The 21,699-nt window shown below is 47.9% G+C and overlaps 1 protein-coding gene across 5 annotated transcripts in view; it reads left to right on the top strand.

Annotated features, from left to right (window-relative positions):
- WWC3 (WWC family member 3) overlaps window positions 1-21,699 on the top strand; it is a 108,096-nt gene that overhangs the window by 70,094 nt on the left and 16,303 nt on the right. For 4 of the 5 annotated variants that reach the window (XM_081566145.1, XM_081566144.1, XM_081566143.1 and 1 more), the window contains 7 exons: window positions 124-197; window positions 12,377-12,619; window positions 13,620-13,709; window positions 14,486-15,051; window positions 19,632-19,752; window positions 20,519-20,593; window positions 21,170-21,256. In XM_081566145.1, coding sequence (XP_081422271.1) covers window positions 124-197; window positions 12,377-12,619; window positions 13,620-13,709; window positions 14,486-15,051; window positions 19,632-19,752; window positions 20,519-20,593; window positions 21,170-21,256 — 1,256 coding nt within the window. The remainder of the gene's footprint in view (window positions 1-123; window positions 198-12,376; window positions 12,620-13,619; window positions 13,710-14,485; window positions 15,052-19,631; window positions 19,753-20,518; window positions 20,594-21,169; window positions 21,257-21,699) is intronic. The other variant, XM_081566148.1, reaches the window with a different exon arrangement.

The raw sequence follows: 21,699 nt of genomic DNA, 5'->3' as shown, positions 1-21,699 counted from the left end.
GAAATTCGAAGGTGAATTAAAATATTCTTCATTGCTGCTGGAAGTTTAAGTGAATTTTCTCTTTTGAAAATTTGTTTTTAACATGTCTCCCCCCCTTGTTTATGTTCCTTTTGTTCCAAAAAGTTCGTCTTTGATGATAAAACAAGGCTTGTGGATCGAGTCAGGCTTAACTGGCAGTATGAGGAAGCCAGAAAGAGGTAAGAAGCTCCTTTTTCAAACCTTGCCTTCTTATTTCCTTTCTCCTGTGAGAAGAGGTTTTATGGAGTTTCAATGTGTGATTTATCCACATCTTACCAGAAAGCAATGTCTGATAGAGTATAGAATTAAGATTCTTTGGTTTACGTGTAGCTTATGAACACATGTGACCAAATTTCACATGCATTTAAAATGGGAACTTCTCAATATTGCAAACGGTTATAAAGATGGGATTTAATAAAAATAGAGATTTTGGGGGCTCTCTTTATCCTCTCAGGGAATTCAGAACTCCCTCCTTCCCTGCCTTCTAACTGAGCATCAGTCCCTCAGACCAGCTTAAGCATAACTGTTTTTTTTATATATATATGTGGCGTCCCATTCCATAGATTAACAGCAAAAGCCATGTATCTTGGTTTTAAAGATAGTTTAATAAGGATTAGGTCAATGAGTGACAGCAGTACCTAATCTATGTCATTCTGACGGAGAGAACTGAAACACAATCGTGTCTGTTAACCTGTGTTGTAGGTTACTTGCCTTCTGAAAATTGAGATTTGACCTTGTTTGTGTGTTTCAAAATGTATCTCTCCCTCCTTCTTCCCTCTGTCCCTCCCCCCCTCCTGGACTCAGCCAGGGTTCACAGGCAGCACCACCAGGTGGGCTGTTATCCTCGCAGGCAGTGTTTTGTTTAAATTTCTTTTATTGGGCTGTGTTGGGTCTTAGTGGCAGTGCGCAGGCTTCTCTCTAGTTGTGGCACATGGACTCAGTAGTTACGGTGCATGGGCTTAGTGACTCTCTCTCTCGTGCCTTCTGAAAAGAGTCTTAAATTCAAGCTCTTCCAAAATCTGGGCTTCGGAAAGCTGTGGTCCCTATCTTTTTCAAGAAGTTTCTTTAGTCACATATGAATTGCTGTCCCGGGGGGTGGAGGAAGAGGAGCAAATGCCAAGCAGGTCGAGGACGTCCGTTCTAGAAGCTAAATAGTTAGGTTTGCTCGGTATACTATATCATTCAGGGATGTCTGGAAATCTGCTTCGTGGCCTTTTTAGCAAATGTAAAAATAGCATCCAAAGCAGATCACCTGACTCCCCGCTGGAGGGCCGGCTGGAGATGACCCAGCCTCTGCTCAGAGCCCCTCTGCCCGATCCTCCTGGCTCTTGCTCTGCAGGATGCAGTGATATGCTCAAAGGAGGGCACTGCACTTCCCCAGCCTCAGGCATCTGCTTTCTGGAGCTCACTGGTGGCGTTTGTCAGATGCTGTTGTCTCAATATTGAGAATATTGTCTCAATAGTCCTCTGCTCCTTGCGTGTTTCTGCTGCACCGTGTGGGTGTTGGAATTCGCTGCATTGTATTAAACTGCAGAAACTTGATGGGTGCTGCACTTAACGTAATTGTTACTGTTTGGCTGTGACATTTACCAGCCATAGCAAGGGATATTTTGGTTTTCGAGAGATGATGTTGGTACAGAGTGAGTAATCTTTTAAATATCGAGATAATAACATTTGGGCGGAAAGTCCAGGATTTAAGAGCATTCTTCAGGGGAGGACACTGTACTTCATCAGTATCTTTTAAAGGGGAGGAGTGTCTCAGGGTCACCAGAACCTTGTTAGGAAAGGCACTGCAGTTGCAGAGGAGGGTCCTGTCCCTAGCGCCTCGACCTTTGTGGGAAAGTAGGGGCTTCTCCAAAATGCCTTTCTGAGCTGCCTTGGCCACATTTAGAGATCTGAGATCCGTTGTAAGGACATGCCAGGTTGACTCACAATTGTTCTTTCCCTACTAGGACAAGTGGTTCCCACTGGGGCAGGGAGTGAGGGAGGGGCACAATGGTGGGACCTTACCACCCCCTACCCCTGGTGGGCTTCTGGCCACATTTACAGATGTCAGTAGTTGTCATAGCTCTAGGGGAGGCACCAATGGCATCAAGTGGGGAGAGACCAGAGAACCCTCCGGCCCCCATGTCACTAGTGCTGGAGGATTGTGCTGTCTCAGCAGGTCCACATCTGCCTCATTTCCATATGGGGGACCCCAGCAGCTTCCTCTGCACCCGGCAGCCATGGGCAGAGAAGCTGCCAGGGGCTGGGGGGCTGGGAGACTGTACTTCTGACCATCATCCGCCCTGTTCACAGACATGGCATGGTTTATGTGAGGCCATAAGGACATATAAACTCCCCCACAGCTAGCAGACATTGTGAGGACCTCAGTGAGTCTGCCTGGGAGGTGGAGATAACCCCAGATAGTACCTGTGGGGTGTGTGCCTGCATGGACGCACACTGCATATATGTATAGACACACAGGGTGCAGAAGCATGTACAAATCTGCTTGTATGTCTATGTACACATGTAACACATGTATGCTTGCATTTATTTGTGCATATATATAGGGCTTCCCTGGTGACTCAGACAGTAAAGAACCCGCCTGCAATGCAGGAGACCTGGGTTTGATCCCTGGGTCAGGAAGATCCCCTGTAGGAGAGCATGGCAGCCCACTCCAGTATTCTTGCCTGTAAAATCTCATGGACAGAGGAGCCTGGCAGGCTACAGTCCATGGGGTCACAGAGTCAGACACGATTTAGCATATACATACCTGTGTGTTTCCCTGCTTGTTTTTATTACATAAATAATACATGAATGCATTGTTTTTGTCAAAGATGCAAGCAATAGAGACATCCCATCTTAACTTCCTCTCTAACCCTACCTCCCACCATTAATGATTTGGTGTGAAACCTTCCAGGTTTTATGTAAACATTTAAGTAAATGAAGCTCAATGTAGTTAAATCTAATATATGATGCATAGCTTTTCTAATGATTATAACCATCCTCTCTGGATGGACATCTCGATGATTCCAGTTTTTTTCTTTTCACAAATAGCACACATCTATGTATAGGCCCCAGGAATGCCTGTTTCCTTGGACAGATACTTAGCAAGGAAACATATGGGTCTAAAGACCTTTATGTTGGAAGTTCTGATCGGTCCCACCGAATTGTCTTCCAAAATGACCTATACGCTTTACACTGCCACCAGTAGCAATGGAGAGCCCTGATTTCTGTGTCTCCTCATCCTGGTTAAATACCAGCATTCTTTGTACATTGTTTTTGGAGTCGTGGACAAAGACGTTCTGTGAGTTGTCACGTCCTTCCCTGGTGAAGGATGCAGGGAATGGTGTACTGATGGTGCAGATCAGCATACTTTCAGTTATTTAAATTGCCAGGTCTGAATTGTTTTTGCAGACAAGCACTCCTTTCAAAACATGTTAGATTCCATCAGCCCCTAAGGGATGGGGGTGGCCCCCCAGGGGATGTTTTTGGTTCTCGTGACTGGAGAGAGGGCACTGCTGGCATCCCGTGTGGGGAGCCCAAGGATATTGCTCAACAACCCACAATTCCCAGGACATTCCCCCCAGCAAAGACTCAGATGGCCCAGAGTTTCTTGCCTTCAAGAAATCTGACTCTTGGGCTTCTTATCTTGCTCCGAAATCCCTACTGTGTGTGGCAAGACCCGAGGGCAAGTCTTTCACTGACTCAAGGGATTATCCTGTTCCAGCCATGCTGGCCCCTTCGGTGCTCCTCACACATATTGGGCCTAACACCTGTCAGGCACACTCCTGATTTAGTGCTGGAGGTTGGCACAGTAATGGCCCCCTGAGAAGTCCACATCCAAATCCCCAGAACCCGTGACTCTGTTCCCTTCCTTGGCAGAAGGAGCTTTGCAGGTGGCCTCAAGTTAGAGACCTGAGGGTGGGGAGATGACGCTGGATCACCTCCATTATGGCCATTTAGTCGCCCAGTCGTATCTGACTCTTTGTGACCCCATGGACTGTAACTCACCAGGCTTCTCTGTTCATGGGATTCTCCAGGCAAGAATACTGGAGTGGGTTGCCATGCCCTTCTTCAGGGGATCTTCCCAACCCAGGGTTTGAACCCGGGTCTCCTACACTGCAGGCAGACTCTTTACCATCTGAGCCACCAGGGATTACCTCGATAGGCTCAGTGTAATCCCAAGGGTCCTTAGAAGAGAGAGAAGCAGAGAAGGAGATGTGAGGATGGATGCAGAGATCAGAGTGATGCAGGCCCGTGAGCCAAGGAAAGTGAGCAGCCCCTAGAAACTGCTGCAAAATAGATTCTTCCCTTGAGCCCCCAGAAGAATCACAACCCTGTCACTCATTGTTGACTTCTGTCATATGGAATTGTAAGGTCTACGGCCATACCGCCCCGAATGTGCCCGATCTCATCTGATCTCGGAAGCTAAGCAGAGTCGGGCCTGGTTAGTACTTGGATGGGACTGTAAGGTAATGATGTGTGTTGCTGTAAGCCTCCCAAGCTTGTGGTCATTTGTTACAGAAATGAAAGGCAACTAACAGAGTGCCCTTGTCCCTCACTGTTTCCTCTGCCTGCAGTGGGATGCTTGGCCTCAAAGGGTCACATGGCCTCTGCTCTCCTTCCGCTCACTGTCAGAGACACTTTTCTCATCATTCTGAATAAAAGTCCACTCCATCCACCACCCCATCACCCTGATTCTCCCAGCAAATGTAACCAGCTAACCTAACCTGCTCTATATTTTATGCATGTGCATGTTAAGTCTCTTCAGTCATGTCCAACTCTTTGGGATCCCATGGTCTGCAGCCCGCCAGGCTCCTCTGTCCATGGGATTTTCCAGGCAAGAAGACTGGAGTGGGTTGCCATGGCCTCCTCCCCAGGATCTTCCCAACCCAGTGGTCGAACCTGCATCTCTTGTGTCTCCTGCATTATTGGCAGGTGGGTTCTTTACCACTAACACCACCTGGGGAGCCCATACTTTATGTCTTTGCTTTTTTTATTGTTTGTTTTTCCCTGCAAGAATGGAAACCTCATGAGGGCAGAAATTTTTGTCCAGTTAGCTCATGACTATAATTCCAGCAACTAGATGTCTGGTGAATATTTACTGAAAGAGTAAACAGGGGTCCTTAGATCTCGTGTGTTCTTTGACCTCTTCACCCCTATGAACAGGCGGGTGGAAGGAATTCTTGGACCCAGGTCAGCACCAGGTCAGCTGCTCTGCTCCTGGCTCCTGCCCCCAAAACCCTCATCCTGGTATGAGCCTTGGGCTAATTCCTCTGGATTTACAAGAAGAAAGGGCCTTTAGACATGCATGCCCTCCAGGATCTCATGGAGGCAGGTCATGGTCTCTTCATTTCAGAAACTGTGTTCACATGACACGTCATCACTCCCAGCTCAGCTTGTGGTTCCTGGGCTTTCGTGGTCATTCAGAAGGGCTTGTGGTCATGGACCACCCCGTCATGAATCCTCCTCTTGGGTGTTGGAAAAAACAGCTTTGGAGCTGGGCCCTGAGGGATGTTGGAATTCCAGCTGCCCATGTGTTGAGGAAGAGCTTTCTCAATCAAGGGGGCTCAGGGATCAGGGCGGAGAGTTGCATAATTTCAAGTTTCTTAGAGGGCAGGGGAGAACGACCCCAGAGAGAGTGCTCTGAGGCTCACTTTGTGGTCAAGGATCACTTAGACCGTGGATCTTGATATTTGATAGTTAGTTCGGTGCTTTCATTGGCGCTTCACCTGCTTAAAAACATCATTGAGGCATTCTTCTTGTTGCCAGGCTGTACCCCACAAAGATTAGCTTCCTTCCCCTCTGTAAAACCTCCTGGGCTTTGCCACTTCTAAATGGGGAAAAGCTGATGCCTTGATGTATTTCCTTGTATATCTAGATTCGAGATTCTTTCTCAGAGCTGGGAAACCATCAAAAGACAATAAATGTTCTGGACAATGAGAGGTTTCATGTCTCTTCAGATTTAAAGGAAGTTTATTAGAAGCGGAACTCATAATTCCAAACGATGGTATGATTTCTAGAGAATTCTCTAGACCAGACCACCACTGTCATGGTGACTAGTTTTGTTTTCAACTCTGGGTTATGTGTGCTCAGTCACTCAACTGTGTCTGACTCTTTGCGACCCCATGGACTGTAGCCCACCAGGCTCCTCTGTTCATGAGATTCTCCAGGCAAGGATACTGGAGTGGGGTGCCATTTCCTCCTTCAAGGGAATCTTCCCAGCCCAGGGATCGATTCTGTGTCTCTTGCGTCTCCTGCATTGGCAGGTGGATTCTTTACCACTTGGGAAGCCCTCTAGGTCATGTGAAATATATCCCAACAACTGTTTCTTCCTTTTCCTTCAGGAACATCACTTTGGTTCCCAAGGCGGATCTTATGATAGGGATATTTTCACACTATTGGTTAAAAACTTGAGAGAATTTTTCAAAGCCAGTTTGGAGGAACAGGCCTTCTTGAAGCAATCCTGATGACGCAGATGGCTCCTTATTTTTAACCTAAGAGTGCTTGTTCCAGAACTGTGCACAAACTGTAGCTGTTTCCATAGAAACACTTGCTGTCCTGATAGGAACAAAACATTCGGCCCGGCCTGTGTCTCCGTGTCTCAGTGTTTGTTGCCAGGACGGGTCCTGTGCCGTCGCTGATGGAGCGTTAGGATTCCAGCTGAATTCGATCAGTCCCTTGGATTTTCCCTTCAGTTCTCCAGTGGCTGTGTATCTGGGTTTGGGAGTGGGGCACGGCCGTGAGAGACAAAGGAAACAGGCCAAGAGAAAGAAACCTGGAGACCATCTGCTTTCCATTTAAAGAAGTCATTCTGAAGCTCTGTTTGTTCAGAGGGGACAAGATGTGAGGGCAGGGAGGGGTGTTGGGGTATTTATTTGTAGGACCGTCTTTTTTTTTCTTTCGATAAATTTTTAAAAGCTTATTTATTTTTGGCTGAGCTGGGTCTTCATTGCTGCATGGACTTTTTCTCTTTCTCTCTTTGTTGTGGTGCATGGGCTTCTCATGGTGGCTTCTCCTGTTGTAGAGCACGGGCTCTAGGTACACGGGCTCAGTAGCTGTAGCACACAGCCTTAGTTGCTCTGCAGCGTGTGGGATCTTCCCGGACCAGGGATGAAACTCATGACCCCTGGCTTGAAAGGCAGATTCCCAACCACGAGCCCACCAGGGAACGTAGGCCCTTCTTATGCCACACGATCTAGATTGAGACTCCATGAGTTTCCAGTATAAAGCGTTGAGCTGAATGGACACTAGTTGACCAATATTTAACGCATTGAGGTAAAGTGATTTCACTGTCCATATGACTCAGATCTCAGATGAGACTGTGGTGGACTTTTGCTTTCCATTTAAATAGATATTTGCAGAAAGAAAACTAAAGAGAGAAAACATAAGAAGAATCAAGTCTATAGCTATAATTGACATCTGAAGGCGTGAGACTCTAACCTGGCACCATGTCCTAGAATGTGGCATTGGGTCCATCATGTCCCCTCACCCTGAGTCAGGGCTGTGGCTGGCCTGGAGTTCCATTTCTGTTCCAGAAAGTAGCAGTATTTTAGGAACGTGCAAAATTATATCGTAGATGCCAGAATTGAGCTATAAATTCAAGAACTGGGGATTACTCTGAATATGTAAAATATGCCTCAAAACTGTACAATACTAAAAGTGCATTTTCTTCTTTGAAAAATGCAAGTCATATTTAAGATTTCCACATGAATCGTAAGGGTCCAAGCAGTTTCTGCCACATAAATGCAGGTTTCCGTTCATGGTTTAATGGTGCCTGGGTTGTAACAGAAAAGGTGTTTGGGCAAAAATAGTAAGGGAAAAATGATTCATATTTGACTTCTGTCTACATTAGGCCTGTTCAGGGGGTGAAATTTAGAAATCACACGATAAACATGAGACCGGAATGCTTGACTGAGGACTTGCTTTCATTTCTTGATTATTCTGTGCACAGGGACATGTATCTTAAAGCCTTTAAAAGGCATTTGTGAGAGGATATATATAGGCTATAGAAGGTAATCTATAGGTAGATTTTTGATAGGTAATCCTATCAAAAATAAAAATCAGTAAACTCAGCTGACTCTCAAGGAAAAAACAAACCCTCGCCAGTTTTAAGTTGATCTTGATTCTCTTTGAAAATGAACTTGGGCAGTGAGAGCACATAATGCCGTGGTCCCATGTTCAATCCCTGGTTGGGGAATTAAGATCCCACAAGCCACACGGTACAGCCAAAAAAAATAAAAAGGAACTTGGAAAAGTTTCTTTTTTTGCTAATTTTAATCGTGACCTCGCTTTGTTTCCTTATATTTCATTTCACTGAGAAAATATGGTAGAAAACATCCTTTCTGGAAATGGTTTTACCTTTATTTTCTGGAATTGGAATGATGGTGCTTGCAAGAGTGGGGTTCCAATTCTGCACTGCATATCAGCTACTGGGTGTGGATATAGAAGGGACATCAGAACTGTACATTTGTTATTTAGCCTGAGGTAGGAGGTCTCTTGGATCCATTAACCCTAATACAGGAAGGATCCTCCTTGCAGATGCTCCTTTCTGGGCTAGCAGCACGGTAGACAAGGCTTATCGTTTTAAAGGTAAAGCCATCCTGCCTCTTCCATGGCAAATATTCAAGACACCACTTGTACAAGAAATGTACAAGGAGGAATTCTTCTAGCATTCTTGGTTCCCGGTACAGACAGACACATGCTTCTCTCAGCCTGGCTAAGAGCAGACCCTAAATATCTAACTCCAGATTATGGATCTAGAGAAATAAATTACACTTTCTAGTGTATTCCAGTCAGCTTCCCTTGTGGTTCAGACAGTAAAGAATCTGCCTGCAATGCAGGAAACCTGGGTTTGATCCCTGGTTCGGGAATATACCCTGGAGAAGGGAATGGCAACCCACTCCAGTGTTCTTGCCTGGAGAATTCCATGGACAGAGGAGCCTGGTGGGCTACAGTCCATGGGGTCGCAAAGAGTCAAACACCACTGAGCGACTAACACACACAATATATGCCAGTATTCCTCTAGATTCATAGGGAGCTCTACAGTGATTTGCAGTGCTATGAAATTTCATTATTTTTTTAAAAAAAGCAATAAACGTCTGTTCTTAAGCACAGTGTGCTCATCTAGTGCTCAGTACAGCCCAAACAACCTTTCCAGGTGAGTTACATTAAGTCAGCTTCACCCAAATTGTTTCTGCTACAGGAGTCACCCCTCACCATTATGTCCATACACCTTTTTCTTGCGAGCTCTGGAAGGTTACAGTACACTGTTTAATCCTGGCCACTGTACTATTTCTTTTATGCTCACAGCGGGCAGACCTTTTGAAATCTGCCCTTTTCCTCTCGTAATTCAGTTTTTTCCTTATCTTTGTTCTGATAGTGGATATTACTTGGGGGCTTCCCTGGTGACTCAGATGGTAAAGAATCTGCCTGCAATGCAAGAGACATGGATTCTATCCCTGTGTTGGGAAGATCCCCTGGAGAAGGAAGTGGCAACTCATTCCAGTATTCTTGCCTGGAGAATCCCATGGACAGAGGAGTCTGGCGGGCTACAGTCCGTGGGGCCGCAAAGAGTCGGACACGACTGAGTCACTTGAGATTTTCCTGGAAAAAGCAGGATTATCTAGGATTGGATCTCCACCCACCCTCAGCAACTTGAATCCCAGTGCAGTGGTGGCTAACCTGGAGCTGGCCAGTGCAAATGGAACCTTGATCTCCTCACATGTTAACTTCAAAAAACTCAAAAGGAGTGCTTTTAAAAATATGTGTGCTTGTAGTATGAGAATTATTAGTATATATGACCAGGTAATACTGCTAACTTTACTTGGGCTCAAATAGGCTTTCCTGTGTACACTGAAATGAAAAGTTATGAGGACCCAATGGATTTGCTCTTTGTACATCTCTTTTATATTTATTCCTTACCTTTGAGTTGGCTTGATCTATAGTAGAATGTTCCAAAAATTTCGCTGGGTCTAATGTCTGATTTGGTGCTAATTTATGGGTCTGCTTGGAGTGCTTCCTTGGGCTTCAGTTATATGACTGCCATAAATTTTAATTACACTAATTAGAGAGAGGTAGATGCTTAAGCCCAGTTGGATTCCTAACCCTGTTGAGCTGTATCTGTCATTAGTTTTTTCAGTGACATGGTTTGGCACCATTTTCCAACACATTTGCAGGAAATTGGTCTTAGAAAAGAATTTGCCTAATAAAGCTACTGACATTCAGCTATTTTCTTTACCTTCTTGGGGAACGGGGCTTGAGTAAAATGTGCGCATTTAAACTATAACTTGTATACTCTTTTCTTTTCATGACTGTGGATTTTCTAATTGGTTTGGTGCTTGAAGAAGGTTGTTGTTGTTGTTCAGTTTGCAGCCATGTCTGACTCTTTGTGACCCCATGGACTGTAGCACACCAGGCTTCCCTTCACCATCTCCTGGAGCTTGCTCAAACTCACATCCATTGAATCAATGAGCCCATCCAACCATCTCACCCTCTGTCTGTCGTCCCCTTCTCCTCCTGCCCTCAATCTTTCCCAGCATCAGGGTCTTTTCCAGTGAGTTGGCTTTTCGCATCAGGTGGCCAAAGTGTTGGAGCTTCAGCTTCTTCACTTGAAGAAGGCGCCTTGGCCAATCCTTTTGTCAGATTGACTAGTCCCATGCTCATGTCTAGTTCAGGAGCAGCTCAGACTGGTACAGGGATATCCCACAGACCTTAACACATGGGCCAATGCCAGTTGACTGTCAGTATCTGCAAGGAAGCACAGTGTTGAGATGGATTCTGAAGTCTGGACCCAGCAAGGACACCAGCTTTGATTCATGACATGTGTCCTGAGCACCAAACAGGACAGTCTCAGAAGCACTCTTGCCTTTCTCATTTTAGTGAGGATCATCCTACCCCTGCCTGATGGAAGCCCTAAGAGCTCCAAGGACAGTTTGCATTCTCCAGACCAGGCTGGGGTGTCTGAAAAGCAGCAGGTGTCACACTTTGGCAAGAAGCACCTAGGAGGGCTTGTCAAAACCTGGGTTGCCCCACTCCATCCGCAGAGCATAGTGTTCAGCAGATCTGGGGTGGGACCTGAAGTTTGCATTTGTAACGAGCTCCCAGGTGATGCTGCGGCTGACTCGGGGACCCCACTTTGAGAACCACTGTCTTAAGGCTAGAGGACTGAGTGCACCTGCCACTTAGCTGCCCTCACAGCTCTCTGTGACCTCAGAGAAGTCATTGGATTTAGTTTGGGGCCTGTGTGCCAACCTCTGTCCGGCACAGGGCTGGCTTCTGGTCAGGTCTGCAAATCCTTCTTTCTGCCCAGAAGCCACCCTCATCTTGAGCCACATATAAACGTAAAGGGCATAAAACATCGTGCTCCTGCTTTTAGGGATGCTCTAAAAACACGAGCCACGTCTCTTTCACTTCCTGTGCCTTCAGCACAACCTCAGGACACTAGTTTGTCTGCCCAGTGGGCCTGCGGGCCATTTGGGTGCACGCGGTGGGGGTGATGAGAGCTGTATTTCTGAAGCTTGAGGGTTACCCTGCACCACATCCAGGCTCACCGCGACTTGACTCCCATTCTTTCATATACTTGCTGGTGTGTTCATTCTCCGTTTCATGCGTTTAGCTTTGGTTGAGTACCTGCTCTCTGCCAGGCATTTTGAACGTCCTGCATGGTTGAGGCCTCCGGCACTCGAGGATCCCATGAGGGGTGTGATTCTCTCCTGGGTTTTCTCAAGGCGGGCTCCGCAGCTAGGCACACAGAGAAGGCAGGTGGCCGGAAGCGTCTCTCGTGCGTCTAGCACGGTGTTCAGCTACTGATGAGGGAGGGGGCACGGAGAGAAATGAGCCAGCTCTGTCTTGTTCCAAAACAGCACACAACGCCAGGCATGTGGGTGAATCAGGGTCTTCTTTGAAACAAACATGCGTGCGTGCTCAGTCGCTTCAGTCGTGTCCAACTCTGCGACCCCATGGACTGTAGCCCGCCAGGCTCCTCTGTCCATGAAACTCTCCAGGCAAAAATACTGCAGTGGGTTGCCATGCACTCCTCCAGAGAATCTTCCCAACCCAGGGATCAAACCCAGGTCTCCCGCAATGGCAGGTGATTCTTTACCACTGAGCCACCTGGGAAGCCCTGCAACAAACATCCTTACTGCCATCCCGAATCTCGTAGGCCAGGGCAGATGATGCAAAGGGCTTCCACATCATGTTCATTCCACCTCACTTCCAGATCCCTTATTTGTGCCGTGTGAGGTTGACTGAGTGCAGTCATTCCGCTGTTGGTCAGAGTGAGTTTCTAGAATCTGCTTGACGGTGCTCAGACTGTGTGAAGATGCATGTGTTTCATCAAGTTCGTGGATCTTCCCGTGTCCCTCTCCTGCAGAGTCTCGAACATCCAGCAGCAGCTGGCCCAGCTGGAGAGCGAGTCGTGGCCGGGCCTGGCTGAGGCCGACAGGGACCGGCTGCAGCTCGTCAAGGAGAAGGAGGCCCTGCTTCAGGAGCTACAGCTCATCATCCAGCAGAGGCGGCCGGCGGAGGACGTGGTGAGACTGGAGGAGGAGCGGCGGCGCCTGGAGGAGGAGATCCAGCGTGCCCGGGCCACGTCCATGCAGGGCGCCACCGAAAGGTGGGCAGGTAGCGCCGGAGGAGCAGCTGGCAAAGCCAGATTGCACAGCTGCATGTGGCCACTGATTCCTCTGGCAGCTACTGCCTGGTGGAAGATGGATGGAGCATGCACCTGCCCGTCCTCCAGGGGTGCCAGCTCTGCTCAGGGCTCCAAGACTCCTGGTCCCTGTTCACAAGTGGGAGATGGTTGAGAAGGGGATGGAGGAGGGAAGAAGACCGGGGAACCCATGACTTAGACCCTGCCTGCTCCCGCTGCAGGTGCCAGGTGCTCCGCCCTTGTATTTTCAGGACGTCGTTCTGACCCTCCCCATAGGAAAAAGTAGAGAGAAAACTATCTCCCACACTCAGGCAGTGGCTTTTTTATTTTGTGCTTGATCTTTGAATTCTGTAGATGTTAGAATTTCATGTGGTTTTGCCTGGAAGAGGGCTTAAAAATGAGGGACTCTGATTTGTTCCAGGGAATTCCAGTAGATTACGGTGTACTGGGCATTTGTATCCATCTTCTAGTCTAGTCTCCATCTATCTGTTCGTCCACCCACACCCATCCTCCCATCTTTATGCCCATCTTCTTGTCGACTGTTGTCCATCCAAACTGCCTGTTCACTCATCCATCTATCTATCAGCCTGTCCATCCTCCCACCCCCGTATCCATCAGTCCATGCAGCTACCCACCCATTGATTTATCCATCCTTCTATCCACCCATCCATCCATCCATCCATCCTTCCATCCATCCACCCACCCACCCATCTATCCATCCACCTACCCACCCATGTGCTGCACTTCCCCAGTGTATCAGGCGCTGTTCAGGGGGCTGGTGGTACATTTTCAAGCAAGACAACACACATCTCTGTTATCTTGGTGTTTATGACCTGGATATGCTTTTTAGAATTTAGTCATTCAAACCTCAGTCAGTTTGGGGGAATTAATAGTTGCATTTCTTGTTAGGAAAATATACTTGCTATCTTTGAAATCCACCAGTGGACTGTTTTCATACCTACAGGATTCTGCTTCAGGAAAAAAGAAACTGTCTCCTGATGCAGCTAGAAGAAGCCACCCGGCTCACGTCCTATCTCCAGTCCCAGTTACAAAGGTGAGTAACTTGATTATCATCTTGTAATGATGGGAGCTTCATTATGAGCTTCACAATGCCCTTCACCTTGGTTTTCTCTCCCAGAACTAAGAACCTGAAGTGGTTGTAAACACAGGACAGAAAAGTGGACACATGATATTTTTAAGAGGAGCTTCTCATATCATATATGATCCAAGGACTCTGAGGAGAACCAAGTGGGACTTCAGAATAACGAATCTGAACTCAGATTTGCCCAAGAATTTTGTAGCTCACAGCATCAGAAAGTGTATATATTCATGTACATATATGCACACATACATTTTTATTTCTTTAAGGCACAAATATCTTTATGATGTGGATGCTCAGTAATAGGTCTGGTTTTCAAGTACTTAACTGTATTGGAAAGCAGAGTGTCAAGGGCTTTCTGTGTATTATTTTCTCAGTTCCCCTCCTAAGAGTGCCTTGAGGCAGGAACTATTCTCATCACAGCACTCCCCACCCAAGAAAGTGGGTGGCTCAGAAAGGGCAAAAAGCCCTTGACCAAAAAAGACCTTCAGCTAGTCTGAGTTTGAGCTGGAACTTAAACTGGGGCAAGAGTCCTGGATGTTAACTTGTGTTCTCTGCTGACACGCACAGAAACAAAGGAAATAGTCACGAACTCAAGGGTGGGGAGTGGGTGTCTTAAACAGCTCACAGGTGGGGTTGATGAGCAGGAGGCGGGGTTTTGCTCCTGGAGCATCCCAGAGGTGGGCCTTGGGTGGGGTCGAATGGGCTCCAGGCTGCTCTTCTCTTTTCAGCCTGTCTGCCAGCACCCTGACCGTGTCCTCGGGGAGCAGCCGTGGCTCCCTGGCCTCCAGCCGGGGCTCCTTGGCTTCCAGCCGGGGCTCGCTGAGCTCCGTCAGTTTCACCGACATCTACGGGCTCCCACAGTACGACAAGCCTGACGCCGAGGGCGGCCCACTCCTGCGCTTCGACCTCGTGCCCTTCGACTCCCTGGGCCGGGATGTGGGCCTGGTGGACACCGCGGGGCCCCCGGGCCTGCACAAGCCGAGGCGCTCCCTGGACACGCCTCAGTCGCTGGCCTCCCTGTCCTCGCGTTCCTCCCTATCCTCGCTGTCCCCTCCCAGCTCGCCCCTGGACACGCCCTTCCTCCCAGCCTCGCGAGACTCGCCACTGGCCCAGCTCGGTGATGGCTTCGAGGTGGCAGGCCTGGGTGCCCTGGACAGGCTGCGGGCTCAGGCCGCCGCCCTGGGGGACGAAGACCTGCCAGGAGCTGTGGCCCTGCCGCCGCATGGGTGCCCCGGGGATGGGGAAGGATCTCATGAGCGAGGACCCCAAGTGGCCACTACTCCCACAGCTGCAGGTACCTACCGATGAGTCCCATGGGTGCCCCGGGCCGGGAGGCAAGGGTCCAGGCTCATTGAGGAAGTCATGTGCAGGGAGGCCAGTTGCTCTGCTGTGGCCTCAGGGGCGCTCAGCTTAGTACGACCCTCAATGGATGGTCCTCGATGACAGATGAGGAAGCCCGCACACCCGCTCTGCCTGCGTGCTTTTGCTTTTGTCTTGTCCCTGGTCCTTGAAATGTCATGGAAACTGACAAAGTAGTCTTTCCCGGTATTTCGCTAGTTTTCAGAATGTTAGTTGTTATAAATAAACATAAGAACCACATGTTCCTCCACATTGGGAGCCTGATAAACAAGTACTTGGGCCATATTGAAGTTCCCAGGGAGTGTGCCCAGATGGAGCATTTCTGTGCGTGCCCACCTCAGACCAGCACGGGGGCGGCTGTCGGGCTACGGCCCCTCCGGAAATCTCTCCTTCCTTTGGCCCTGTGACTTCACTCTTTATCCTTTGTTCTTGTACTTGTCTATCATGGGGGAAGTGAAAAGGCATACCTGTGAGCATCAGTCCTTGCTATGAAATTGATTTCTCTGATGCTGTTCAGATCAAGAAACATAGCCATGAGAATTTCATCTGTCTCAGTTCAGGTCAGTTCAGTCACTCAGTCATGTCAAACTCTTTGCAACCCCATGAATCACAGCACGCCAGGCCTCCCTGTCCATCACCAACTCCTGGAGTTTACCCAAACCCATGCTTTTTGGCATCTCTTATTTCAGTATCTTCCCCTCTGTGTTTGCAAACACACCTTGCATATCCCCATATATGTTGTTTCTGTAATTCACATGTCCAGAGGAACTTTATTCACTTTGTTCTTCATTATAATCACAGGTTCAGTGTTCCATGTTTATTCCTGTGATTCAAAAAAGAAAATACAAAATAAGGACTGAATTGTGCATCTGTTGTTGCTTGAGCTTACTTTTCTCACTGTTCCTCACCCACTTTTGACAGCACAGTGATCCCTGGGTTGGGAAGATCTGCTGGAATAGGAAATGGCAACCCCCTCTAGTATTCTTGCCTGGATAATTCCATGGACGGAGGAGCCTTTTAGAATGCAGTTCATGGGGTTTGCATGTTTCCAAAGAGTTGGACATGACTGAGTACCACACACCCATACCAACTTGTCTTAAGAGGTTGAGATACAAGAGTGTCAGTCTGTGTATGCAGAAAGTCCACATAAGGCCAAACACCTCTTTTGGTCCAGGATAAAGATAGGGTGGGAAAGAGAAGAGCTAACTTAATTTCTGATCCTGACTTCCTTTTCTTTTCCGCTTTGTGATGGATGTTATGATGTTTCAGAATTCTTAGACCAAGGGCTTTGCTTCTGGCATGGTCAGATACTGCCATCTGGTGGTGTATTTGTATATGACACTGAGTAAAATTATTCAGATTACAAATTAATTACTTAAATTACAAGCACTTTACAGGTGGTGCTAGTGGTAAAGACCCTGCCTGCCAATGCAGGAGATTAGAGACACGGGTTCGATCCCTGGGTTGGGAAGATCCCCTGGAGGAGGGCATGGCAACCCACTCCAGTATTCTTGCCTGGAGAATCCCATGGACAGAGGAGCCTGGCGGGCTACAGTCCATGGGGTCACACAGAGCCAGACATGACTGAAGCAATTTAGCACACACTCAAATTACAAATACCCCTTACAAACTAGAAGTATTAGACTCCGTGAATGGGTCCTGATGGGTGCTCCATGAGGGCTGGGTTGGGTAAGCAGCTTGAGGCATGGACAATGGATGACTCCTGGCCTCCCTTGATCTTTGGGAATGCCCAAGCCTAGAGTCATCGCAGCTTCATAAAGTTGCAGAGGATGTCAATACTCATTATATTAACACCCTCCCCCCATTTATGATGCCCGAGGTCACGTAGTTCCCTGCAGTCTCCAGTCTAATAACAGTACCTGTTTAAGTTTGACTCAAGCAACCTTTAACAAGATAAAATTTTAGTAACACAAAATTCACAATCACCCATTGTGTTTTAAATTAGTGTGAGGAGACTGAAGGTGGGGCAGGGGAGGGGAAAAAGAAACGGTTATCTTCAACAGTTTTTACATGTTTACTACAGTTTTATCTTCTGCAGATTTTAAAAGTCAGATGTGTCATGATTTTGAAATCCATTACTATTTTCATTCCCACTGGTACTTGCTAATATAAATCCATAAATATTTTGACTTTATTCATCTGTTTATTGATGTTTTTATTACATTCTTTATCCTGTTTAAAATTGTTGGCTTAACTTCTACAGTGCTTTCATTTTCTGCTTTTTTATCTCTTTTTTCATGCGGCTCGACAGAAACATTCACTGTAAGTGACCTTGGACTTGCCTTTGCCTTGCTGGTCAGGCTGTGTCACATCCTTGTTCAGTGAATCAGTGTATTTAGGATGGTCAAGGCGTGGTCAGGAAGGGCATAGCTCATAGCTGTCCTTTAAAGTAGCTCAACAGTTACTCTTGTTATTGTCATTTCAGTGGTATTCATCTAGGTATGAAAGTGGTGTAAGAACTTTCTTAAAAGCTTGGAGTATTTTTTCCTTCTTTCATTTCCCTCTAGACTTTAATGCTTCCATTATTTTAGTATGTCAACTGGCAGCTTTGCCCACAATGTGATTTTCCTTATACTTTCTTATTTTTTGTCAAATGGTGGTGTTGTCCTTAGGTCTCAGTGTCTGTCAGTCTGTATTTCATGATGAAAAGTTCAGGGCCTTTAAAAAAAATAATGTGAAGAAGATTGTTTATTCCTTACTTCATTGGCTGCTCCCCACTGTCCCATCATTGCCTTGAAGCCCGAGAGCAGACAGTTGGGGTGTGTAGTGGGGGGTCTTCCATGTGCTTTTTTCTCACCCAGGGCTACAGATGACCATGCTTCCTTCTGTCAACTCCTGTATCCGGTTGCTCCATGAATGCACTAGGCTTGTGATCACTGAGGATTAAGCCTTTCATTTCCTTTTTCTATTCGTCCATCTTCATCTCAATGAGAGAGAAATTTTGTCAGAGTCACGTTACTGGGTTGCCTGCAATTTGACTGGATTGTTGCATGGTGTTACTTCCTTAAAGATGTGTAAGGCCGAGTGGCAGAACTGGGAATAGAAGTAGTGAGCAGTTGTGTTTTCTGGGGTTCCACGCAGCAACCTGAGGGCTTCCATTTGCAGTTCAGACCTGGAGACTTCGGTTTCTTCCGTGGGGCAGGGATGATAAGCAGAGCTGGACTTGGGATTGGTGATCAATGATGTGTGAGTCGGTACCTCCAGCCACCCTGGGACCGAGTCAGTTTCTGCCTCTGACTGAGGTGGAGCCGGCGGCCCCTAAGATGGGTGCTGCACACCTTTGGAAGGTCAGCTTTTGTCTGCAGTTAACATCGTGAGACCAAAGCCACAGACACCCCCATCTGTTTTGTACCCCACTGAATGTGTTTGGGTTTAACTGTTCCGTGAATTAATAATTTGGTTGAAAAGAGAGTTGGTCATTGGTGGACTGAGGGAATGCACTAAGCTTGCGATCACTGAGGATTAAGCCTTTCATTTCCTTTCTCTCTTCATCCATCTTCATCGCAGTGAGAGAGAAATTCCAAATTTTGTTGCGAAATTCCCTCAACTTAGGGATGCATGGATGTCTAAATTTTCGATTTCTAGAGCTTCGATGCCTGAAGAAAAGTAGAGAGACCAGAGGGCCCTGCATGATTAACAGGAGGCATTGTGATGCCAGAGTGAGGCTCAGTTGGGGCTTCACGGTTTAAGCCTGTATTCTAACCAGGTGTGCCTCTCCTGACAGTGTGGAGGCTCCTGTGTCCACTGTCACATTCAGCAGAGGGCACTTGGTGCTGTGAGGGAAAGAGTAGAAGGGCTTGATGAAACAGTAAAGGGGAGAATGTCAGTGGCTCTTGGTTAAAGTAGGTCTGAGACAAAAGTAAAGCTGCTCAGTAATGAGACTGTCTAATCCTGGGAGAACCTTCTGGAAGCCAGTCTGTCCCCAGGACTGCTGAGGAGGATGCTGTAGTCAGAAAAAAGGGCCACAGAGACATTGACAAAGGCCGAGTCTGGGTTGCATCTGTATATCCTCTGACTTGAAAGTCACTACGTTTTGTTAGCGGTGGTTTTGATGATTTATTTCTTAATTCTGTTTTCCGATTGTGAAGCAGTATAGTCCACATTTCTTGTATGAAGCGTGGAGAATACCAGGCAGCATCAAAGAGGAAACACTGACCCTCTGAGCTCTCAGAGAACTCGCTGTCCGTGCCTGAGTGATCTCTTTCTCCCTGACACTCTCAGAGTGCCACCATGCCCAGGGCCTTCCCACCACCTTCTGTCCTGTGTGCTCATTAAGGAGGTGAAAGGAGATTTATGGTCATTTAAAAAGCTTTTAAAGAAGTAGCCGGAAGCCCATATCTTCCAGTTTTCATTATCAGAAGGTTCTCGAGCAGAGTGTGGTTAGGCACACATCTGTGCGCATGCTGGCCTGTCTCTGCCGCTTTGTGCCTTTGTCTGTGCTGTGACCTGGCCTCCTGCACTGTCACCTCCTGAGGCCATGTCTCTTGCTTACAGCAGTGACCCTTCGAGAAGACAGCGCCCAGAGGCTGGAGCAGAGACCGTGCCACATGTCCACCTGCCTGTCTGATTACTCCCTGGCCAGCGACAGCGGCGTGTTTGAACCTCCCAACAAAAGGTTAGAAGCTGACCTTCTCCCCTCCCTGGGCTGACTTCCCAAAAGACAGCCCTGCCCATACCTGTCTGGCTTGACACTGTGTGTGTCTGTGGGGTGCAGCTCTTCGACTTTCTCTCCACCCAGGAGGGGGCTCTTAGCATTCCCAGGGAACCCTTCTGCTTCCGGGTGGTGTCTGGGGACTGGCCTGCCTCCCTGTTTCTAGGACGACTGCTCTCTCTCCAGCCCTGGGCGGGGGGGGGCAGTGAAAGGCACAAGCCCAGTAGAGCTGGAAAAGGAGAATTAGTGTGCAAGAGACACCTGCTTTTTTTCTAGAAAGGATGTTTACTTGAAATGGATGTCCATGCCTCTCCATCCCTCCCACTTTCCTCAGCTCAAGGAATCACTTTGCAAGGGCAGAACGATTCTGGGCTTTATTTTGTTTGAGACCTTTGATGTCATTTATTTCGCCTCGGGCATCTGTACACATCTCATTTATTGTGTAGCGTTTTAAAGGACATGTTTTTGAACTTTGTCCTAAACATCACATATGGTCTTCAGAGGTATGCAGTTATTTTCTCAGAAATACCACTTGGTCGGCAGGCACCCTGTGCGATGGCGTCATGGATCCTGGGGACCTGCCGTGCCCTTTCATTTACTTTAGAGCATTTATTTCAGTCCCCACTTAATAAAGCCCTTCTCACCAAGAAGCACCCCTAGCGGGAGTTTCTGCTGAGCCCGCAGTAACCACGTCCCCTGGAGTAATGGGTCCTTTTCTGATTGTGTTCAGGAGTGAGGATGCTGACGAGCCTGTTCGTGGAGATGCTTGCAGTAACGAGGGGCCCCAGATCCATGTCGGATTTCTGTAAGTACAGAAGACTCTTTCCCTGTGGATCATGAAGATGATGGGTAGATTGGGGCCCGCCCACCAACTCAGAGCTCTGCCCACAGGCTGGGAGGGACGAAGGGACCTGTGTAAGCAGCTCCATCGCTGTCCCCCGACACCAAGTCACAGGTGGGGACTGTCAACCCTGTGGAGTCCAGGAGCTGGGTGCTTTGCAACACAAAGCATTTGAGATTCTAGTTACAGTTTCTATCCAGGCGATAACCAGCAGTGCTCAGAGGAGCAAGGCAGGATGTTCACATCCCAGCAGCTTTCTTTTGCTCACTCTTGTCATCCTAGCCGAGTGTTTCTCAGTGTTGGCGCTCATGACCTTGGGGCTGGGTCATTCTTGGTTGGGGGCCATCCTGTGTACTCTGGAGTGTTCAGCGGCAGCAAGATCCAGTAGCCACCCCCGCACTTGGTGTGACAATAAGAAATGTTCCCAGACTTCACACCGGTCTCCTGGGAGTGGGGTGAGGGCCACTGCGATAGTTGCACCACAAGGATTTGTCCACCTCAGGGAGTTTGCAGTCTGTGAACTCGTGTTTTATTTTCCAGGCTTGACAGGGCCAATGAGTGTCTCCTTGTGAACGTGCTCCAACTGAAGAACTTTGCTGGGCTGATGGTAAAGGAAGACTGCAGAATGTAAGCTCCCCCAGGCCCTCCTCCACACTGCACCGCTGGCTGACCTGTGCTGCTTGGCCGTTTGGGCAGGGGAAAAGGCTGTTTTAGAACCTGAATTCAGAATAAAACACCAGGGCATGTCTGTCTTAAATATAAAAGATTGTAAGTTTTAAGAAGAGGCTGGTTTATTATTGGAAGCAGGTGGCATTCATGAAGCCAGTCTGGTTATGTGTGTGGCCATGATGAGGAAGGGCTGTGTGCCCTTCGTCGGAAGCCTTTGAGCTTAAGATGTCCCTCCTGGTCACAAGGCTTGGTGGTGACACGGCTGCACTCGTCTCTTGAGACCAGATGAGGTGCCTGAACTGGGAGAAGGGAATTCAAGTTGTCCCCAGCAGGAAGATGGGTGCCCGATGGGTGGGAGGGGGAGTCCCACTTACCCAGGTGGGTGAGCCCCCCCTGTGATG

Source organism: Giraffa tippelskirchi, chromosome X (genome assembly GCF_054371585.1).
Source record: "Giraffa tippelskirchi isolate mGirTip1 chromosome X, T2T-mGirTip1v1.2.pri, whole genome shotgun sequence".
In the NCBI taxonomy this organism is placed as follows: domain Eukaryota; kingdom Metazoa; phylum Chordata; class Mammalia; order Artiodactyla; family Giraffidae; genus Giraffa; species Giraffa tippelskirchi.
The sequence above is the reverse complement of the archived record's forward strand: the minus strand, read 5'-3'. Positions and strand labels throughout refer to the sequence as shown.